The sequence below is a fragment of the Phoenix dactylifera genome, chromosome 1, assembly GCF_051530095.1.
Source record: "Phoenix dactylifera cultivar Ajwa chromosome 1, Ajwa_hap1_PhDact_Kaust_v1.1, whole genome shotgun sequence".
NCBI classification, from domain to species: domain Eukaryota; kingdom Viridiplantae; phylum Streptophyta; class Magnoliopsida; order Arecales; family Arecaceae; genus Phoenix; species Phoenix dactylifera.
In genome coordinates this window covers 69,530,590-69,552,527 of record NC_143190.1, presented here as the reverse complement: position 1 = coordinate 69,552,527, position 21,938 = coordinate 69,530,590, and the positions used below count along the sequence as shown (strand labels likewise).

Below are 21,938 nucleotides of genomic sequence, written 5' to 3'. Positions count from 1 at the left end.
TTTTGCATTTCATCAGATATTCTACAATGCTAGCAGAAAACCTTGTCGATATGCCATATTCTTCTAAAACAGTGCATGTAGATTCTGGAGTGGAACAACCATGTGATTCAAAGAGAGAGGGGGATAAAAGTAGCCTTACAAAAACTACAACTGATCCTGGTATGGACTATTCTTACAATTATATGCTGATTGTCATTCAATTACTAGAAACTCATGTAACTTCTTTACAGAGACACAGTTATTTAATGTGGAAACTGATGATGAGTATGGAATCCAATCCGATGATGAGTTGGTATGAAATCTTTCTTTCTTTCATCCTTGTTTTTCTCTAGTCGAGCATTCTTTGTGTTTATGAATGTTGAATTTTTGATTATGAAATCATTAGTTTTTCTACAGTTGGGGGAGAAACTGCAAGAACTTATTTTTTACTTTGTCAGGATGGTCTTGATAAATCATCTGGGTCTTTTTCCCATTTACTCAGTTACCTATAACGACTTAATGCTTCAAGTATGTCATGAAGACCTAGACTCAGACAGATGGCCTCCAATTTTGATGCTTAATATGTTTTGAGTTATCTCAAACGGGATTGAGTCGGTTGCATTTAAAATTTTGCCATATTTGAATCCATCTTGTGGGTAATGAAGTCTATTTTGGGATTGGAATCTGGTTTGTAAGTCTGTAGATTTTGGGTATGCTGTCAACCAAACTAAATCAGACTTGTTGATTTCTTAGTCAAAATTGCCAACTTGCAGCCCATTAAAGATGACATGATTGTACATTTCATTGTCTAACCTACTTAGATAGGCAATTGACACGAGGACTTAGACAAAAGATGGATTCAACTTATAGGTATTGTTAAATTGGACGAAGCAATAAAGTACAAAAGGTGCAGTGGTTCTCCCTAAAGTCCTGTTGGGAGTGTTAAAGTTGTGAATGAAGTGATGGCTCATTGAGAAACCTTAAGCCACCTCTTCTGTATACTATTGGTAAAATAATTAAGAAGTTGTATATTGGAGACCTTCATGTTGTATGTTGTTTGCTGATGATGTAAAGTTTTGTTCTGAGAAGAAAATGTGGGGCAAGGCAAATGGTGAAAGTACTAAGAAAAGCACTAAAGGATATGAATTTACAGACTTAGTTAAATTAAAACATATTATTTTATCAGTCATTGATATATTCCTTGCAAAAAGAATGTTGATTTTAGAATACAGAGTAGGAGCTAATTATCAATATTAAAGAGAAATGCTATAATGGCTGCTCTGTTGTCTTCGATTTATTATATGGCGATTTTCATATGTGTATACAGGAGGATATTTCAAATTGAAAATTGGTAGATGGATGGAGTGAAAGTATTCTCAAAATGGCTTGTAATTGTTGAATGTTTTACCTAAATGGTAGACTTTTTAAAAGAACAACATTAATATCTAGAATGCCGGATAAGTTAAACTAACGTCAACAAGAATGATTGGCAAATAAAAGTTGATAAATCTGAGAATATCAGATAATTGGGAGATAGTTTGCCTATCTTGTTCTGGTTATGTAAGTCAAAATGTTGATAAATAAGGAGGTAAGTGTTATGTGAATAAATATTATTACAAAATGGGAATTGTTATGTGGATCTGTACTGAAGTCATCAAAAACATTATTAAGGGATGGGCATGTTGGAGAATTTTTTGGAATTGCATCCATGGATAAAGAAGTCATCTGTGCTTTCATATGAAGATCGAGAGAGGACTTAGAAGTTAGAAGTACTGGTCTCCAGTTTGTTTTAAAAAAAGTGGATAAGTGTTGTGACTAAAATTTGAAGACCTCGATTGGAATTGCTGGTAAAAGGAAATTTATAACAGATGCAATTGGTTATGGTGTTCTGTTATTAGATTTCAGGAACTCTGGATCATCCTCTTGTAATGAACGTCTCTGCATCAGTTGTTCCCCTTTTATTATTTTTTAATAGATTGCTTCCAAACCATGGTTTTAGGTTCTTTGTGAAAATTTGAAATCATTATGTTTTAGCCAGAGTTGATCTGAAACTGGGGTCACTATCAAAGTTTTGTGAAAACTAACTTCTGGGCCAAATTTATTATTTGTGTAGAATTTGCAAGTGAGAACATAAGGAGGCATTGTAAGTTTGTAACATTATACTCCAAGAAGTTTTACAGGAAAAGGAAAAAAATATCATTTGGCATTGGTCTGGTTATCTTAGAGCTCAATTTTAATTGACCTTAGTGTCGATATATGTCAGATTGTGATCAACAATAGCTAATACAATGCACTTGATTTATATTATATCTATTTGTTGATTTTTATTTTCCTAATACTAGTATGATTTTATGAATTTCTCCATATTGTCCAATGGAGATTGTTTAAACTAGACCTGTTACTATAAATATAGTATCTCAGGAGTCAGGATACTTCAAAATTGATGTGTATGTCGACATGCCTGTATACATGTATATTTCTATATTTATGTATTTTGATGTGTTTGTATAAATGTCCTGTCTGTCTGTAACTCTGTATGGACGTACATATGCATGTATGAGAGATATGGACATTTATTTAAGATGATGTACAACTGTGCTATTTTGGATGTGCTTGGGGTGATCAGGTGCTCAGTCAATCAAGTACAGGTTAAGCTACTCCCGGTATCCTTGCCATGTTGAACATTTGGCAGGTCAAGTTGTTTGGAGAAGAAAATTTTGGTGTGAACATAGCATTCTACATATTCACATGAGGCTTTTCTATCTCTCTGAGTTTCAACATCTAACAGTATCTTAATATCACTGAAGTTGGATGATTGATATTATGTTTCTCTTTCTTTTGTTTCTTTTTTAATTTACAAGAATGTGATGGAGTCCACATATGTTGTGGTAATGTTGCAGGAAGATGATGAATGTACCATCGATGTGGATGAAGCTCAAATTACAGAGGCAGAACGGAAGGAAGAACTGGCTGGCTTGCAAGCTGAAGCTGATATACCACTCGAGGAACTTATCAAGCGGTACACAATGAACAAATGTAAGTCTCACAAGTTCTTGTAGTTTATTTTTACTGTCATATCACAAAAGCATACGATTTCAGTTATCCACCATTCCCTAAGTCATGATCAAAATAAGCATTCTCAGTTAGCAGGGAAGTCAGTCCAGAAAGTGATGAAAATTTGGCCGAACCACTTATGAAGAGATATCAGATTAAGGGTGAGATATCAGTAAGTTGAATAATCTTCAAGAAATACTGATGCCAACATCTTATCACAAAAGTGATTAATTCTGATTCTTTAGTGACTTTGCAGATTCTTGGAACCAAGTAAATGGCTCTAATCATGCTGTTGGGATTTCATCAGATGTTGCTCATCTTCTTGCAGACAATGAAGGGCCTCATTTTATAAGCAAGATGATTGAAAACAGCCACCCAGGCCATGGCTCCAGTCAGCACCATCATGTGAGTTGGATAGCATTTCTTGCATGATTATTAGCAAAAAGTTTTATGACTGTGCTTTCGATTTATTGGCAGGGTGATCACAATGGCGATTCTTCTTGCCTGGAAGGCCAATCAACCGTTAAGAAATCACAACCAAAACTTTACTCTGAGCCTCTCAACCAGTTAGATATGGATTGTTCACCTACTGGTTCTGGTGATGAACTGGTGAGTAGTTATTTGCTTGCAAGGATCTTATGCTTTGTAAACATTTCTAGTTATCTTTCTCCCAAAGATACCACCCAAGATATTTTCATGGATTTAATGTCTACTGCTGCATCTCTCTGGTTTCTGTCTGCCTTGATGTGCTATGTTCATGAAGAGGTGCTTTATTTAAAAATTATCTTCTTCAAAATGTATTTCAGTAATTGTTTGTCATGTAGATTATACTTCCATACAGATGTGTTGATGTGATATAGTGTGCATATTCTTAGTTAAGTTAGAGGGAAAATTTTCTTGGAAATTTGCAGTTCTGATTGTGTTTCATATGCTAGATAAACTATAGCAATAGCCTATACTAAGTGCATCTGAAAGCACTTCTCTTCATCCACTAGTTTAAATTAATTAACTATTTATAACTGATCTCTGCACTAATCTAATAAATAGATGTGATATGACAAAATAATCACTATAGAATCTCTTGGAAAATATGAAACCATCAATGAGATAATGAATTTTGAATAAGTCAATCATCTAGATCTAAAATGAAGATATCAAAGAGTGTTAGTTGGTCATAGTATATGATGGCACAATGGATCCATGTAGGCGGAAAACATCAATGTTGTCAAACTGAATGCATTAGTATCAGGCAAAAGTTAAGGCATTGTAAGTTGTAATGCTATGAGATAAATTTACTGTCTTTTAATGCAACAAAGTGCCCTATGATACCTGGTATTAATATAGATTTGGGTGCTATATGGGAGATTAGGATGTGCTACAACCTTCTTTAATATGTAGAACACATATGCAGTGCAATAATGCATTGGTTGCTTATAATGTCAGTCAAACTCTAAAAATATCTTTGGGATTTAGATTATCCATGTGTAAAGTGCGCAATATCTATGAAAATCTTGCATGCATAAAGTTTTGCCTCTATGTGTAAACTCTCCTCAGAGGGGAAATTGATGAAGAAAATGATAGACTAAGAAAAATTTGCAACACATCATTTAAGTTATAGATGCCTTATGTCTTCTTACACCGGTAAAGGGTTTTGTTTTAGTACCTTGCCGGTATGGTACGAGACGGTATGATGCGCCTATGTACCAACACATAGTAATGATTATAGGTTGGAACACTTGTAGTCCCATACCATGTGTCGCATGATATCATATCTTGCCTATGTACCATACCGATTCCATATCGATGTAGCCTGTTATGGACTAGTATGGTTCGATATGTAAATGCAAGGAAGAATCTATGAAGATATTAAGCCTCTTCTTATTTGCAGACTCAGATGGTGTGAATGTTTATGATAAACACTTTGCCTTTGCAACAATGTATGTGAGAGAAGGAAAACCATTGACTGAGTGAGATTTATTCATGAGGAAAATGCAAAAGGAGGGGTCTGTAATGTGGCAATGCAACATATATTCTTAGTTCAATTGAGTGATAAGCATCCTTAGACAAGGATTGACATGTCAAGGTATGAGGGGCTATTGATGGCCAATCAACATGGTTTATGCCACATTGCACACAATATTAATAAATGGATATTTACCAGCATGCTTTGGTACAGGTAATACACGCCATTGGTATGATCTATTTTGGCCGCCAATTCTTTTTGTTTTAATTGTGATTTGTTGTTTTAGTGCTTTCTTTGGCTTTTGGCCTTTGTCTTGTGGTTTATTCGTAATCTAAATATACCCTCACAAAAATTGCAATTAAAACTATTGAAAAATTGGGCACATCAACAATCAAAATGTAATTAGGTTATTGAAAATAAATGAACTAATAAATGAGACTGAAGATTGTATCCTTCAAGATTAATAGACTACTACTAGCATTAATTTGACAAATGAACTAATAAAGAATATATTTGTCATATGAATGAACGAAGGTATGTAGAATTAGTACTGGGGACCATACTGGCATGTTACCAGTTCGGTATGGTCCGATAGATACATACCCGACACCAAGATAGCTCCTAGCACTTCTTTCTCACTCCAAATCATGGTACCACTTGAAATTGGGGTTCGGACTGATTTGGACCAATTTGACCTGGTTGGGTTCAGGTTGTGTAGACCTTGCATTGGACAATAATGACCATGTTTGTTTACCCTAGAAAAAAAAACAATAATGACCATGTTTTTGATATAAAAATGTAATCCATCAATGATGGGCTCATAGATGTCTTATAACCCACCACATAGAGGAGTATATATTTATACATGTGTAAGACTCGAATGTTAATATTGCTATTGATGCATTGAGTGTTGTTTAGTGTCTTTTTCTAGGGAACATGTTTTGAAGATTAAGATATATGACTTTCTTATCAGGCTATATTCAGCGATGCTTGGGTAGAATAAAGTTGTCTTTAAGATCTCAGAAATACTTTAGCATTTGAAAGATGAAATTTTAATCCATCCCCAAAAATATGAAATTTGGACTAAGTTGAGAAATCAACTTTTTATTCTTAAGGGACTTGAATTTTTGAGTATTTTTTGTTGAACTCATATAGGGGGTTTTTCCTTATTTACAAATATTTTAATTAGGACATTTACTTAAATGGTATTCATGTAAATAAATTTGTATCTAGTAGTTTACTTGTCTTGACTGTTAGCATTTTGCTGCTCCCTTGTTGTTCCCACCTTCAAATAGTGGAAAATACAAAATAAGGGGTTTCAAAAGGCTTCACGAACGGTATCAAGTGGTAACAAGGCTCACCGTCTCGGTACCGGACCCTATACCGGTGCCACACTAGCATAGTATTAGTATGATACGATACATAGTTTTTTTTTAGCATACCGAATGTCGGTACACCACCCGTACCGGATAATCGTATTGAACCGATACGATATGCCCCATATTGTCCGGTTCAGGCCGGTATGGCGTACCTTGAATGGTACTGATTAATTTGGACCAATTCTGGACCAGTTCAATCCTGATCCAGCATGATCCTAGTGGTTTAGCCAAATTAGGTGTTATAGTAGTACATATACATAGCTGGTATGTGGTTGTTATGCACGAGTTTCGAGTCATTTTTTCTAGTATTGCCTTCGCCGGTCTATTTTCATGTTCTACCATATTCTTCTATAGGAAATGTTATTAACTTTAGTTATTTTATTTCTAGTTTGCTATCAGTCTAATTGTTTAATAATTCATTGTTATCCTTGTAAAATGAAAGTTGCTTTTGTTCTCATTCTTGACGCTACATTTGGTACAAATATATTGCATTTTATATTCTATGTAAAGTTTTTCTTTTATGCATACAAAAGTTTCATAATCTTATTTTAGAATCGGTCTTCCTTTCTAGAGGGAAATTGTGATTGCAATTAATATCTATTTATGCTGATGATATGCTGCTAAACAGTCCACTACTTTTAATTTCAGGATGACAGAGATTATATTGTCATTGCTGAGGAAGAAAAGGTATTGTCTATTGTTTTGTCTAAGTTTGTTCATTGTATGATTTCTTCTTTTTCATTCCATTTATCATGTTATCTTGTTGTTTATTATAGAATTCTGTTTGGTTAAAATTGATGTACTCTCATAATTAGCTGCCAAAATGCATGGTGGAACATCTAAATTGATTATTAATGCTGTTCACCATGGTCTATACATATGCCTCAGGCGATCAGGACATCAACTTTAATCTTTTGTCAATGGGATATGATATGCTTTGATCCATTTTTCAGAAAGTATCCAAATCAGTTGAATGCTGAAGAACTTGTGTTCTAATATATGCATGAGATGATGACTGTGTTGATTGTTGACTTGGGCCGCCTACTGTCACTTTGATCCAGTTTGGTTATGCCCTAGGAACTCCTTTCTCAATGCATTTTTTTTTTCTATGAGTTCTGCTCTATATTGTTAACAAAAATATGATAGTTCGACTATTTTGAGCTATAACATATGTGCTCTTAATACTGACAAGATAGTTTTTTTGTGAGATTAATGGTTGCTTGTTCAATAGCATTGCATTGTTGATTTTTCACTATCCTGTAGTTTATTTTGTTTTCGCCCTTTGATTTCTTTCTTCTTTTTTCCTTTTGGTTGGGGGGATTATATGATATGTAAATTAGTATAATGTGATTATATTTATGTAGGATGATGAAACAACATTGTCAGAAGAGGAGGAGTTGGCAAAGAAAGAAGCAACTGACCCTCTGAATGAGGTAAAAGGGCATTTCAATTCCTGTTGCTTGTGGTTACTTTTTTGTGGTCTGGTTTTATGTTCTTATTGCCAGTAAGATGACAATTCAGAGTTAAGGTATATTAACTAGCCCATGCAGCACATGGATTTTTTTGCCAAAGTAGTACTTATTTAATTACTGTCAAATACAAAATTATATATGTGTTGGTGGGTTTCTGTTTTCTAAGGTTTCCCTAGTAAGCAACTTGTCTTGCTTTAGAGCATAGACAATTTGTTCCATCATGAATAGATCAGTTGGCCACCTAGATGGTTTCTGAATGTACCAGGCACCTGCATTATGTTGTAAAGCCTAGGCTGTCAACCTAACCTAGTTGCCTAGGATGACAGTTGCCTAGGATGACAACTCAGTGCTTTCTAATTTGTTGTTCTTTTATTCGTCTAATCATAGTAATGATCTCATCCAGGCATGCGTTCACGTGGGTCTGCAAGTCACAATGCTGTATGTACCTATGTGTTCTTAGTACTGTAACCACTGTTAATGGAGTATTAACTGTTAAACCACTCTAATTGTCCAATTTCATCAACATATTGACTACTGCATCATTAAAAGGAATTTATGTAATGTACTCTCCACAATTCTCCTTGGTCTTTCTCAATGATATTTTCACATATTCTAGTCTTGAGTTCTTTAATTCAGTTTGTTTTCTACAGATCAAGTTACTGCAACAAGAGAGTGAATTGCCTATTGAAGAGCTGCTTTCAAGGTACAAAAAGGTAGGACTACTTTATGCAATTTATCTGATATTCTTTTCCTGTGTATTACCATTGTTAACATCTTTCTATTTTTTAGGATGACTTTACTGATGATGGCACCATGGAATCTGAATGTGCCTTCTCAAGTTCTGACGATCAGGTAGATTGTGCAATGCATCAGGATGTTCAACATGGCAGTCAAAACCCCACCTTGGATGATGGTATGTTTCACGAGCACAATCCTGCTGAACCCAGGGAAACAGACTCTGCTAATAAAGAAGCTGAGGTGAATCATGATCGGATAATGGATGGGAGAGAGAGCGAGAATATAATTGCTGATGCAGCTGCTGCTGCAAGATCAGCACAACCAACTGGTAACACTTTCTCAACAACAAAAGTGCGTACAAAGTTCCCATTCCTTCTTAAGCACCCTCTTCGTGAATACCAACATATTGGCCTAGATTGGCTGGTCACAATGTATGAGAAGAGGCTCAATGGAATTTTAGCAGATGAAATGGGTTTAGGGAAGACAATCATGACAATTGCTCTTCTTGCACATCTAGCATGTGAAAAGGGCATATGGGGACCTCATCTCATAGTGGTGCCAACTAGTGTTATGCTGAATTGGGAAACTGAATTTCTTAAATGGTGCCCTGCTTTCAAAATACTGACATACTTCGGAAGTGCAAAAGAACGGAAGCATAAGAGACAGGGTTGGCTAAAGCCCAACTCCTTCCATATATGCATCACCACCTACAGGCTTGTTATACAGGATTCAAAGGTATTCAAAAGGAAGAAATGGAAATATTTAATTCTGGATGAAGCTCACTTGATAAAGAACTGGAAATCTCAGAGGTGGCAGACTCTATTAAATTTTAATTCAAAGCGCCGGATTTTATTGACTGGAACACCTCTACAGAATGACCTCATGGAACTTTGGTCTCTAATGCATTTTTTAATGCCTCACATTTTTCAGTCTCATCAGGAATTTAAAGACTGGTTCAGCAATCCAATTTCTGGTATGGTAGATGGTCAAGAAAAGGTTAATAAAGAAGTTGTGGATCGGTTGCACAATGTGCTTCGTCCTTTCATACTGCGACGTTTAAAGAGGGACGTTGAAAAGCAACTCCCAAAGAAGCATGAACATGTCATATATTGTCGACTTTCTAGAAGACAACGGAATTTGTATGAGGATTTCATTGACAGCTCGGAAACGCAAGCGACATTGGCAAGTGCAAATTTTTTTGGCATGATTAGTGTTATAATGCAACTCCGTAAGGTTTGCAATCATCCTGATCTTTTTGAAGGCCGTCCAATCATAAGTTCATTTGACATGGCTGGTATAGACATGCAGCTAAGCTCTTCTGTTTGCACAATCCTTTCTTCTGGTCCATTTTCTGAGGTTGATCTGAGAGACTTGAATTTTGTATTCACCCAGCATGAATATAATACGACCTCATGGGAGGTTGATGAAGTTGCAGCAATTGCTTCTTCTCCAACTTTAACCAAGGGCACTGGACTGCAGGCTTTGGATGGAGCGTCATTCTGTAATAGTAGATATGAGAAAAAGAGAAGAGTTCATGGAACTAATATATTTGAAGAGATTCAGATGGCCCTTTGGGAGGAAAGAGCGAAACAGTTAAAAGAAAGGGAAGCCTCTATTGCATGGTGGAATTCTTTGCAGTGCCGTAAGAAACCTATCTATGGAACTAATCTAAGGGCGCTTGTCACTATAAAACATCCCGTTCATGGTATTCATGAGCAGAAGAACAAGCCTTCATGCTACATGAACTTTTCATCTAGACTGGCAGATATAGTTCTGTCACCTGTTGAACGCTTTCAGAAGATGCTTGATGTGGTTGAATCTTTTATGTTTGCTATCCCTGCAACACGAGCCCCTGCTCCTGTTTGCTGGTTTAGCAGAGGACGATCCCCTGTTTTTTTGGAACCAACTCATAAGGAAAAATGCATTCAGCTTTTTTCTCCACTCCTTACACCCATTAGACCTGCCATTGTCCGTCGGCAAGTGTATTTTCCTGATAGGCGTCTTATACAATTTGATTGTGGGAAGTTACAAGAGCTTGCTATGTTGCTGAGGCGCTTGAAATCAGAAGGTCATAGGGCCTTGATATTCACTCAGATGACTAAGATGCTTGATATCTTGGAGGCATTCATTAATTTGTATGGCTATACATATATGCGTTTAGATGGATCCACACAACCAGAAGAGCGGCAGACTCTGATGCAGCGGTTTAATACAAATCCAAAATATTTTCTTTTTATTTTATCCACTCGTAGTGGTGGTGTAGGGATTAACCTAGTTGGTGCAGACACTGTTATCTTTTATGATAGTGATTGGAATCCTGCAATGGATCAACAAGCTCAAGATAGATGCCACAGGATTGGACAAACACGAGAAGTGCACATTTATCGACTTATTAGTGAGAGCACCATTGAGGAGAACATCTTAAGGAAAGCAAATCAGAAGCGCGCTCTTGATGATTTAGTCATTCAGAGTGGCAGTTACAATACAGAGTTCTTTAAAAAGCTTGATCCTATGGAACTATTTTCTGGTCATGGAGCACTTCATATTGAAAATCTGCATAAGGGGAACTCCAGTGCTGTTGAATGTTCCACCGATGAAATGGGGGTGCATTTGTCAAATGCGGATGTCGAAGCAGCTATCAAACTTGCAGAAGATGAAGCAGATTACATGGCCCTCAAAAAAGTGGAGGAGGAAGAGGCTGTAGATAATCAAGAATTCACTGAAGAGGTTATTGGAAGGCTAGATGATGAAGATCTTGTTAATGAAGATGATATGAAGCATGATGAGAAAATTGCTGAAGAACTGAGCTGCTGGACTTCTGTTGGAAACAGGGATGATGACAATACTTTGTGTGCGAGTAATGTTAATGATGAAAAGGCTCTTACTTTGGCTGGGGGAGATGAAGATATTGACATGCTTGCTGATGTTAAGCAGTTGGCTGCTGCAGCTGCTGCTGCTGGACAAGCAAGTTCATCTTTCGAAAATCAACTTCGACCAATTGATAGATATGCTATGCGTTTTCTGGATCTTTGGGATCCAATAATTGACAAGTCAGCAATAGAATATCAGGTGAACATTGAAGAGAAAGAATGGGAGCTCGATCGTATTGAAAAATTCAAAGAGGATCTAGAAGCTGAGATTGATGAAGATCAGGAGCCCTTCTTATATGAAAGTAAGCACAGTCTAGGATGCATTTATATATGTAAATTAATGTTCCAGGAAGCATTTTTTCTGGGTAATTCTTTTTGCCTTGAGCAAAAGATTATGTAATTTTTACATGATTAAGGGTAAGGACGGCAGAACTGTCCCGAACTAGGCGGTTCCAGCCGTTCTGAGCCATACGGTGGCTCACCGGTACGGTTCCGGCAACGGAAATGAAATCCATTGCTGAAGCTGGAGAAGAAGGAAAGAGAGAGCGAGTGGGGGAGGGAGAGGGCAGGACGCCCGCAGAGGCCGCGGGAGGCGAGGCCGCGGCCGATTCCCCTGTTTTTAATGAAACAGGGGTCCGGCCGCAACTTAAAAAATTTCGCCGGCTCGAAATAGGGGAACCGATTGCGGCTTAAAAAATTCCGCCGGCCTCCGCCGGCCTCCCTTCCTCTTTTTCCCTTCTCTCTCTTCCTCTCTTCCACGGTACCGTGCCCTCTCCTCTGTCGATACAGGCCCGACACGACCCGTATAGACTTGTTCCGCCAGAGAACCGGTACGCTGCTCGGTACCAGTTTCACTAACCTTAATTAAGGGTATCGAGCCCTCAATCTTTTATCGAAAACTGACAGTGTGCTCTTCTCTGTTGTTCTCTTGTTACTTTTAATCATTCTATCTAGTATTAAGACTTACCCTTTGCTATTCTATTACCTACTTTATATTTATAGTCAATTTGATATATCACTTCATTCTATTGATGTCAAAGTGAGGTCTCCGTATTATTTCTTGTTGGAACAAGTATTTTGGGGCCATATTTTACCGTCCCAGTTTTACTGATTACTTGCTTTATTTTGATTCATTTATCTCTATTGGGATACTTATCAGTGCTCCACTAATCGCAGGATGGGATGCTGATTTTGCAACTACAGCATACCGGCAACATGTTGAAGCTTTAACTCAGCGCCAGGTTTGTCAGTACAAATTAACTGCTGTTGCTGCTCAAATTTTGGCAGTGAGCCTGTTTTTTCACTTTGCATCATTTTGCAGTTGATGGAAGAACTAGAATGTGAAGCTCAGGATAAAAGGGATGCAGATGATGAGAATTGCGATGCCATCAGGTAACTCTATGAACTCCAGTTTTTGGATTTTGAATTTACATTGTTGCTTAATTGCACTTTCTTGAGTTATTTGTTTTTTTCTGTGGAAAAATCAAGCAAGAATATGGTTGCTGTGTAATATTGTCATGCTTCTTATGACTCCAGATTAGCTACTAGCTTATATTTGCAATTTTCAAATTCCGTGCTGGTTCTCCATACAAAAAGTAATTAATTTAACAAGTTGGCAATTTACACTAGGACACATTTTGTAACTCTTTTGCTTAATATAATCATGTGAGCTTTAGATGTTTGTTTGTATTTTCTGGTGGCCCCATTGTAGGATAATTGGTGCCACATCTAAATTGTGATTTACCAAACCTTTTAGCGTGCACAGGAATGTGGCAGCAGTTGAACGTAAGCCTAAGTCGAAAAAGAAGTTGAAGAAGACAAAGTTCAAGTCGCTGAAGAAGGGACCTCTAGCGTCTGAATCAGAAATCGTGCATGAACCACCAGTAGATCCCATGCCTGCTGATTATAAGGTTCTTTCTCCAGAGATCATCTGTCCTGAGTCACCATCACATTCACCTCCTATAAAAAAGCGTAAGAAGGCCATAGCTGCATCAGAAGAAAAGAGCTCAAGAAAATGCTTGAAAAAAATGAAGAAAGCTCCTGAGAAAAATTCTGCAGCAGATTCTAACTCTGCAGTTAAGAAACTTGTGGAAACCAGAGACATCAAATCTGGAGAGGGAGCTAACGATCTTGATCTCAAAACAGCAAACAGAATTAAGACAGGAGGCAGGATTTCAATCACATACATGCCAGTAAAACGTGTTATGGTGGTCAAGCCAGAAAGGTTAAGAAAGAGGGGACATGTTTGGTCAAAAGATTGCTTTCCCCCTCCAGATTCTTGGTCATCCCAGGAGGATGCCATATTATGTGCAACTGTACATGAATTTGGTGCGCATTGGAGTCTTGTGAGTGACACACTTTATGGTATTCCTGGTGGTGGGTTTTTCAGAGGGAGGTTTCGCCATCCTGCCCATTGTTGTGAGAGGTTTCGAGAATTATTCTTTAAATATGTTATGTCTGCAGTGGACACTTCTAACACTGAAAAGATTAACCCTTCCGGATCTGGAAAGGCTCTCCTAAAAGTGACCGAGGTAATTAGCATCTTATTTTCATATTTTTACGGCATTAAAATCAGTTAATATTTGTAAAACCCTTGGAGTAACTAGTAGGTGGTAGTTTTGTGATTTTATCAGATTGTAAACTATTTTTTGGAACTGTTGTAAATTGTGGGACAAATAGGACATTGCTTTTTGTTTCAAGGCCACGTGGAATTATGGATTTAGTATTAATTTTTGGTATCCTTTTTCCATCTTTCCTTTTTTTCAATCCTGGGATGTTTTCTCTATGGGGCTGCAGATATTTTAATGGCATACATGCATCTCTATCTCATTCCTTGTTTCATATTATATATGCAGTGCTATTAAGTTATGCAAATCATGTATGCGTTGACACCCATAATTTGTATGTTGAACTGTATCTTTATTCCAAAGCTTACTCCTTTCAGTTGGGTTGAATACTTGATCCATCTTTTATCTCAATGTCATATCAAGTTTTATTCTTTAGTATCCTTGATAGGTCTCATTTGTTGCTCTGGAGTCGCTCTTTTCTTGGGCCCCCAAACATGAATGTGAAGTATAGTGGCGCTGTTAGAGTTGTTGGGTTCTACTAGAAATGGAATTCTTTTGCTTGACAGTGACCTTGGAGATGCTTTAAATGCTTGATAACATGGAAGAATAGAATCCTACTGGAGTCCTTAACCTACACATTTTTATAATGCTATAGAAGGATGATAAATTTATGAGATGCATTATCTCCATCGTGATTACTTGTAGTGTATGATCATCTTATGTCTTATGATCCTCTTTTGGATGTCATTGAGTTATAATTTGGTATTCTTGAAAGTCTTGGAATAAAATTTTTTGATTGATGCAGCCACATGCGCCTTCGTTTAGTTTGCTTTCATCTAGACCAAGACTTGGCAAACCAACAAAAAAAAGGATATGCTAATGTCAGAATTTGCAATTGGCATGTGAAGATACATTATATAATTTTGATTTCTTTGGGAAAACAGGATAATTTTAGACTGATAAACATAGTTTCTAATAAAAGATGAATCGAGTGATCATGTTTGTATTGCATTACTTCGAGTAATTTGTTATATGCATTAACATCTCCCAGGTGTTGTACGCATAATGCTAGTATTATCAAAACTTATTCACTGGTGGTAAGGTGAGGATCTTAAAGGTTACCATGATGCTAGTCCTTGTCTTCATATGGATCGGCAATTAATTATTCTATGTGCAATGTGTGCCTTCAAATCCTCAAACATGAAAATGTTGAGTTAAATTCAGTTAGAAAGAGTCTTTGTTCTTCCAAACAGATGCAAGACTTTTCAGTATAATTGAGCTAGACATCAAATTTGTGAAGAAAGCAATGGTCAACATTACCCAATTATAGTCCAGGTAGTCCGGAGGTCTGGGAGTGGCAAACTGGGATAGACTAACCTTTGTCATTTTTTCGCAAAAAGATGGCTGCCCTAGGTCTCGAACCTATGCCATTACACTTGTCAGTCCCCGGCCTTTTACTATTGCTCTAAGCAATGGCTGCTCATTGGGCCAAATTTCAAATTTGAGATAAAAAATACAAGCCTTAGTTGCTGCTTATTACCATGGAGCAATGAATATCACTTTGATACACATTGATACAAGTCAATATGCAGCATAAGATGTTATGGTTATTAGGGGGATATGTAGCTACGCAACAACCTACCAGCATGTAGTATAGATAGAGGCTTTTATAGGTTGGTACTTCAAATTTTGATTTGGACCCAAATCCAACACATTGAATTAATGAGTCTGATTATGTTGGACTTTTCGTTTTAGGTCCTGATGTGTTTTAAGAGCACAAGGCTAGACTAATCTATGAATTAATTTTTGTTCGGTTTGATTGGGTTTGTTGGTGTTATCAGAGTTCTATTGATTTTTGTGAGATGTATGCTTTAATAGAACAAGTTTTGACCCAGATACAACCCATATCTCTCGACTTTGGGTAGAGATCAGGTCCATATTTGATCAGTACTGGTCAGGCTTGAATCTAACCTACTTACCTCCCAGTTGAGCAAGCTAAGTAGAAAGTCTCTCCTTGGTGATTTCTCAAGTTATAGGTCTTTTCTAGTGTAATCATGAACAAGATTTGCTATATGATCGGTTTACAAAGCATTATGTTTTTGATATCGTTGGTGGCAATTGGTAATTGGTAAATGATATTAAATCAGTCTTATCCTGCAGTGGAAATTATGTTTAGTAGTCTTCTGATGTCGAGAATGTGAATGTTGCAGATCTATTATTTTTGAGGCTCACTTTCATTTGAATGAGGAAAAAATGGATTTCTCTGACATATAGGTGAACCTAAGGAATTGTTATAAGAGGGAAAGTGGAAGACTAAGCAATTTTTTGTTATACTCCTTGATGAATAAATTAGTTTTAGTATATGTAATAGGAATGTTAATGTCTACTGATTGAATCCCTTTCCTGTGAAGGATGCTGTTTGTTCATCAGTTTATGATGGTAGCATACAATTTGTAAAACCTGTGTTTTCACTCTTGTTCATGATATTTATAGTAAATAAGAGGTCTTTCCTACATTTTTTAACGAAAACTTCCAACGTCCACAACTAGGCCCAGTTAGAGTTGCACTTTGTCTCTCACAATTTGAGTATATATTTTATTTTATTTCCTTTTGAAGTTCTTTGTTCAGGTAAGACATATCTATGGGATTCAGTTTGTGACGATATATCCTTTGCCTGCAGAATTAGTACACTTTTATCAAAATTTTGATCTCATTTCAGTTAAACATTTCTATATATGCACTTTGATGGACTGTCACAATGTGTCTTACTAATTTACTATCAGAAGGTGATTTAAGAGGCAAAATTCTGATAGTTATATACTAGTTTGCAATTGAAAGGCAACTGGATGCTTTATTAGGTACGAAAAATATGGTAGAGGTTAGGAAAAGTTAGCAGGGAAATTCTTGATATCCTCTCTTGTAATTCCATTCTGAATTAAGTATTTTAATTATTTTTTATGTAGCTTAAAATTTGGGTTTTAGTTACATATTTGGCATCACGCCATGGTTAACACCATTTGTAAATTAGGGTAAGCGGTCGATTTCTTATTCTCCATGTTAGTTCTTATTTTAGGACTAGTATAGTTTATTAGAGGTTCCCTATATTTGTGCATTCGAATAAGTGGCAGATATGTTGTTAGTTGCTTCTGATTAAATGTCCCAAATTTGTTTAAAACATGCTGCTCTTACTTTTAATTTCTGTTGACAATTTAAGTAATGTTTTGGTTAATATTCGTGTGGGGACCTTGTGATCATGTTCAAGCCTTCTGAAGTACACGACCTGAAAAAGTGACTAGGGTTCATTGTGTGGCAGGATCAAGTTCATGCATTGGTCAATGTGACAAGTGAGCTGCCTGATAATGAATTGCTTCTTCAGAAACATTTTATTGCAATACTTTCTTCTGTATGGAGAGCAAAATGTCGTATTGAGCGCTGTCAAAACATGCCATCTTCGAGCAGGCTTGCCATCGACTCGTCTGGGAAGAATTCGAGAAGACCAACTGAAAAGATGAAGCTGGCAAATTTGAGACAGAGCAGCAAGCTAGTGATGACAGCCATTACTGATTCTTATAGGGAACATCAAGAAGAACCGGTAGTTCTGTCCGGTCAGCCAGAGGCTTGTTCTATAGTTGATCAGTTGGATCTAACATTGAATTTCGCCATGGACCAAGTTAATCATGACACTGCTTTTCCATCATCAATTACTGTGTCAATACGTGGCCCAGAACCTCGACAAGAAGACAATGTACCTCCTGAACGATTTTTGCTAGCAGAATCTTCTTGCAGAACTGCTGAGAACCGCTTCAGGTAAGCAGGAACATACTGTTACATCTATATAGCTTTTGAACATTTAGTTGTTCTGCCCTCGTATATCCCTACTGCATATGAAGAATGGCTGACGCTTCCCATGAACTAAGAATCCTCTAGAAACATTTTGAATAAAAGCATTCCTCTTCCTTGCAGCTCTCTGCAAATAATGTTTTAGGGATGCAAATTGGGTGCATATAACATATTTATCACACAAAAGGTGATAAATGTTAGGAAAAATATGGTCCTAAATGTTTTGTTCATCGAATAGGTTATAAAAACCATCAAGTGTTCCTGATTCGGACATATTTATTGCACAGAATGTTATAATCTACATTGTTCAAGAAGTCTGATAGCATAGTTCTTAATAATTAGTTGACAGAGTAGGAGCCATCCATCAAGTACTGCTCTTTATTGAATCACTTGAGTTTGAAAGTAATGGGATTACAAACATCTGCGAAAACAGAAAACATTTGATGAAATACTCAACTTCATTGACAATGTAAATACCTTATCCTGAACATTTAATCATTTAATAAGATCTCAGGGCTACCATAGATTTCTCCTTTTGAATTTGTTGAGTGTATTGTGCATTTTAATTGCTAGTTATCGAAAAATCTAGGTCAGCTTCCACTTTTAACACTTAAACTGATTTTGCATAGAATTTCTTGATATGGGTAGTCTTTTTCATGAAGTCTGTTGCATTATCTGGAAAGGCTTATGTGAGTCTTGCTTCGTTGTACAACTGAAAGTGAGGCTTCTCAAAAACACTTGACACTCGCGGTGAAGGAAGTGGTAAACATGTACCACAGAGAGCTTGCTTAAGATGTTTCTTTTTGCCTTGTGCCTTAATGGGACACATATGCATCAAATTTTAGTTATTTTCACTGTAAAAGAGGAGGGAGGGAGCTGCAAGAATTTTGTTTTTCTTTTTAAATGTCAGAAAAAATAAGTGATGATATGATCTCATCGAACACTCCCATCTCTAGACAACAGCACTGAATTTGAGGTAAATGGAGGGTTCTTACTGAAGTTTAGAAAGGCAGCATTGTAACCGAGTCCGACATCAAGATTGATACCCTTTGCCTTGCATTTTTTGACATGATTTTCTACATATACAGGGATAAAGCTTTCTACATCTTGAAGCTAAGCATTTTTGGAGAGAAAAATCTGACATTTGTTTCTGTTTTTGATATATAATGTAGGCTGGCTTTAGGAGCTTGCTTCGAAGGTGAAGGTTTGGGATGGGCATTACCAGCTTTTCCTCCAGCGGATATTATCAGATACAAATCTGGTTCAAAGTCTCAGTCTTTAGGCAAGCATAAAGTTGCATCTGATTCAACCAAGCCTCCAAAATCGAAAGTTCAGAGGACTACAGAACCACATGAAGATTCAGGTTTGATTGGCAAATCCCTCTTGCCATCATCTAGGCAAACTCCTCCCCTCGAGAGCTACAGCTTGCCTCACCTCATTTTGGATTCTGGGAGTGACTATTCTTGGCTCCCTGCCATGGATGCACTGCCGCGAGAAACCGAAGGCTTTGAACTTGTTCCGCACGAATATGACCCTAACTTTCTTGGTGATCTTGAGGATCCTGGATCACTGCTGGATATCATAGACATCGGATGATGCATGTAACAAGTGGTGAATGTCTGAAGCCTTTGGTCCCAAATGCCATCTGGATCCTGATTCTTGTTACAAGCAGGATCAGTTTGATCTGATGACTGGCCGCGCACATTATGTGCATCCAGGTTTTCAAGGATGGGCCAGTTAGGACAGGGCAGCACTATGTGGTAGGCACAGGAAAAGGGACGGGAATGGATGTGGTCATTGGGTGCTCATGCATGTATAATAGTAGTTTAGGTTTCAGTGATGTAATATATTTTTCCCTTCTGTATGCATGCTCAGGGGAAGCTTGTAATTCTTACCACAGGAAATATTTTCACATGCAGAAAATTTTGTTGGGTGGATACCCGTTGAAAAGAAAAGATGAAGGGCCGCCAATTATTCTTGTTTTTAAAAAAATCCAGCTTTTGAGCAATTTGACGATGATGGAAGATTAGATGTTCTTAAAAATTTTACATGGCATACAATTTTATATGTTGCTGAGTAATTTTGTCAGACATGATTTGAGAATTATCCAAGAAGCAGGTAAGTAGATGAAGAGCAGATAAAGGTGCAGGCAGAACAAAAATCTCATTAATCTCTTTTTTTTCTCCCCCGGTTACTGGGATTATGATTGAAAATTTCTAATGGCTTTAACACAGCGTGCGAGAGGCAACTGTGCCCTTCCTGCGCTGCGTAAGTCTGTAGCTCCGGATGCTTTAGTTTACACGGCTATATAAACCTGTACAGCACTGAAACATTGTAATTGATGGAATGATGGCGTAAAACCTTCGAGTTGGGCAGTGAAGGGCATTCACCGAGGGAGCTTCGGTTTGCATTGAGGCTTTCGAAGCTCCTGCATGAATAAAATATGGGAGCTGTCATTTCCCTGTTACCGGATGTATCTATAATCCATTTAAACATGCGAACCTCAAAAGAAATGTTCAAGTTTTAACCTCATCACAAGGTTATTTACCAGATCTTTGCCTATTATTTCTGCCTGCTAGCAGTGAAGATATATATGAAAGAGGAACACGCTCGCATTGAACTAACCAAATAATTTTCATGTCCAAGGAATCCCAAACGCCCCGATTTTGCTGTAGGAGATGAAAATTCTGGGCTGACGTATCGAGTAATCCGTTCCTTCAATACCTCCGACGAGGACGCAAGACAAACGTAGTGATTCCTGCTTGGTGCCCGATGGATTAGAATGCGTGTTGATGCCAGTTATATAAGACCAAATTCTGAGAACCGGTCCCACCGTTTAGGTTACAACGCAGTAAGTAGGTACCATGCTGCTTGAGGTTGTAACGGTGTCAGTAGCCTTTATGCAGAGAAACTGAAGATTCTCGTCCTTGTTAGTGTTATGCAGGACGCGAAGCTTTGAAGGTTTCGCTCAGCCATATCTAGTTGAAGACGCTCCAAAATAATGGTCCTCGCATGAACAGAAAACGCACACGTTTCCAATATAGAACGGATTATTTTATCTGACAAAATCAATTCAAGAATAGGGCAAGAAAATTCTTAAACCAAATCCGACACTTTTATATAAGGCTGTAAATGGGCCGGGTCGACCCGTGACCCGATCCGAATTTTAGGATCCGTAGGTCCAGATCGGATCCTAAAATTAGATCCGAATTTTTTTTTGAGTCCAGTCTGGGTTTACCGAACGGATCCGACTCGTTTCGAATGGACCCGAAGAGAGAGAGAGAGGGGGAAAAAGCAAAAGAGAGTTTTTTTTTTTTTTTTTTGTGGAGAGTAGGGTTCAAGCGTGGAAGGATAACAATAAGCATATATTCATAGGATCCAAAGAAACCTCAGCCCGTCAGGATTCTCTCTCGATCTATTATACTGTTGATACCTCTGGTGTCTCGGTAGCAGGCTCTTTTTTTTTTCCTACTGTTTTTTGGTTTTTGTTTCTTTTAACTTTTGAAGGAGAAAAGTGAGGGAACACTGAACTGAATATGGGTCATGTGCCAGTTTTCTGCAATGGAATTGGATTTTGGAAGGTCTGGGATTTTTTTTGTCCTCGTGAGAGGGCTGGGAGACACCAAGTTCCGTCCAATCAGTCATATAGATAAAAAGTAGTGTGACATGACATTTGGCTTGTAGACTGCCTTAGTAAGTCATGGGTCATCTGTTCTGACTGGAGGTCAATTGCAAGTTTTTCGAGTCATGGGTCACCCGGCACCTCATAATTATGATATGAACAAATTAGATTGACCCAAATTCTTTTCCAAAAGTAAAAAAAAAAAAAAAAAGTGAACCCGAGATCCGATCCGATCTTCAACCGGATTGGATCTGAGTCCAAAATTAAAATCCGAACAAAAAAAATTGAATCGGATCGGGATCACTCAGAACCCGATCCGATCCATTTGCACCTCTACTTTTATATATTAGGTTAGATTTTTTTAAAAAATATATATATAGATCCGTACCTAATCTATTATTTTTTATAAAACAATACTCAACTCACCAACTCAATTAACATTTCACTTGCCAAT

At 37.3% G+C, this 21,938-nt stretch overlaps 1 protein-coding gene across 14 annotated transcripts in view; it reads left to right on the top strand.

Annotated features, from left to right (window-relative positions):
* Positions 1-20,209, top strand: part of PIE1 (SNF2 domain-containing protein / helicase domain-containing protein) — a 28,422-nt gene extending 8,213 nt beyond the window's left edge. For 6 of the 14 annotated variants that reach the window (XM_088711163.2, XM_088711154.2, XM_026809808.4 and 3 more), the window contains 15 exons: positions 17-159; positions 231-292; positions 2,880-3,015; positions 3,123-3,194; positions 3,290-3,438; positions 3,511-3,642; positions 7,024-7,062; positions 7,740-7,808; positions 8,498-8,560; positions 8,637-11,757; positions 12,632-12,696; positions 12,777-12,847; positions 13,221-13,986; positions 17,336-17,829; positions 19,035-20,209. In XM_088711163.2, coding sequence (XP_088567289.2) covers positions 17-159; positions 231-292; positions 2,880-3,015; positions 3,123-3,194; positions 3,290-3,438; positions 3,511-3,642; positions 7,024-7,062; positions 7,740-7,808; positions 8,498-8,560; positions 8,637-11,757; positions 12,632-12,696; positions 12,777-12,847; positions 13,221-13,986; positions 17,336-17,829; positions 19,035-19,458 — 5,806 coding nt within the window. In that variant the 3' untranslated portion in view covers positions 19,459-20,209. Of the gene's footprint in view, positions 1-16; positions 160-230; positions 293-2,879; positions 3,016-3,122; positions 3,206-3,278; positions 3,439-3,510; positions 3,643-7,023; positions 7,063-7,739; positions 7,809-8,497; positions 8,561-8,636; positions 11,758-12,631; positions 12,697-12,776; positions 12,848-13,220; positions 13,987-17,335; positions 17,830-19,034 lie in introns of those variants that run through there. The other 8 variants (XM_088711165.2, XM_088711166.2, XM_088711164.2 and 5 more) reach the window with 6 other exon arrangements.
* The last annotated feature ends 1,729 nt before the right edge of the window (positions 20,210-21,938 follow it).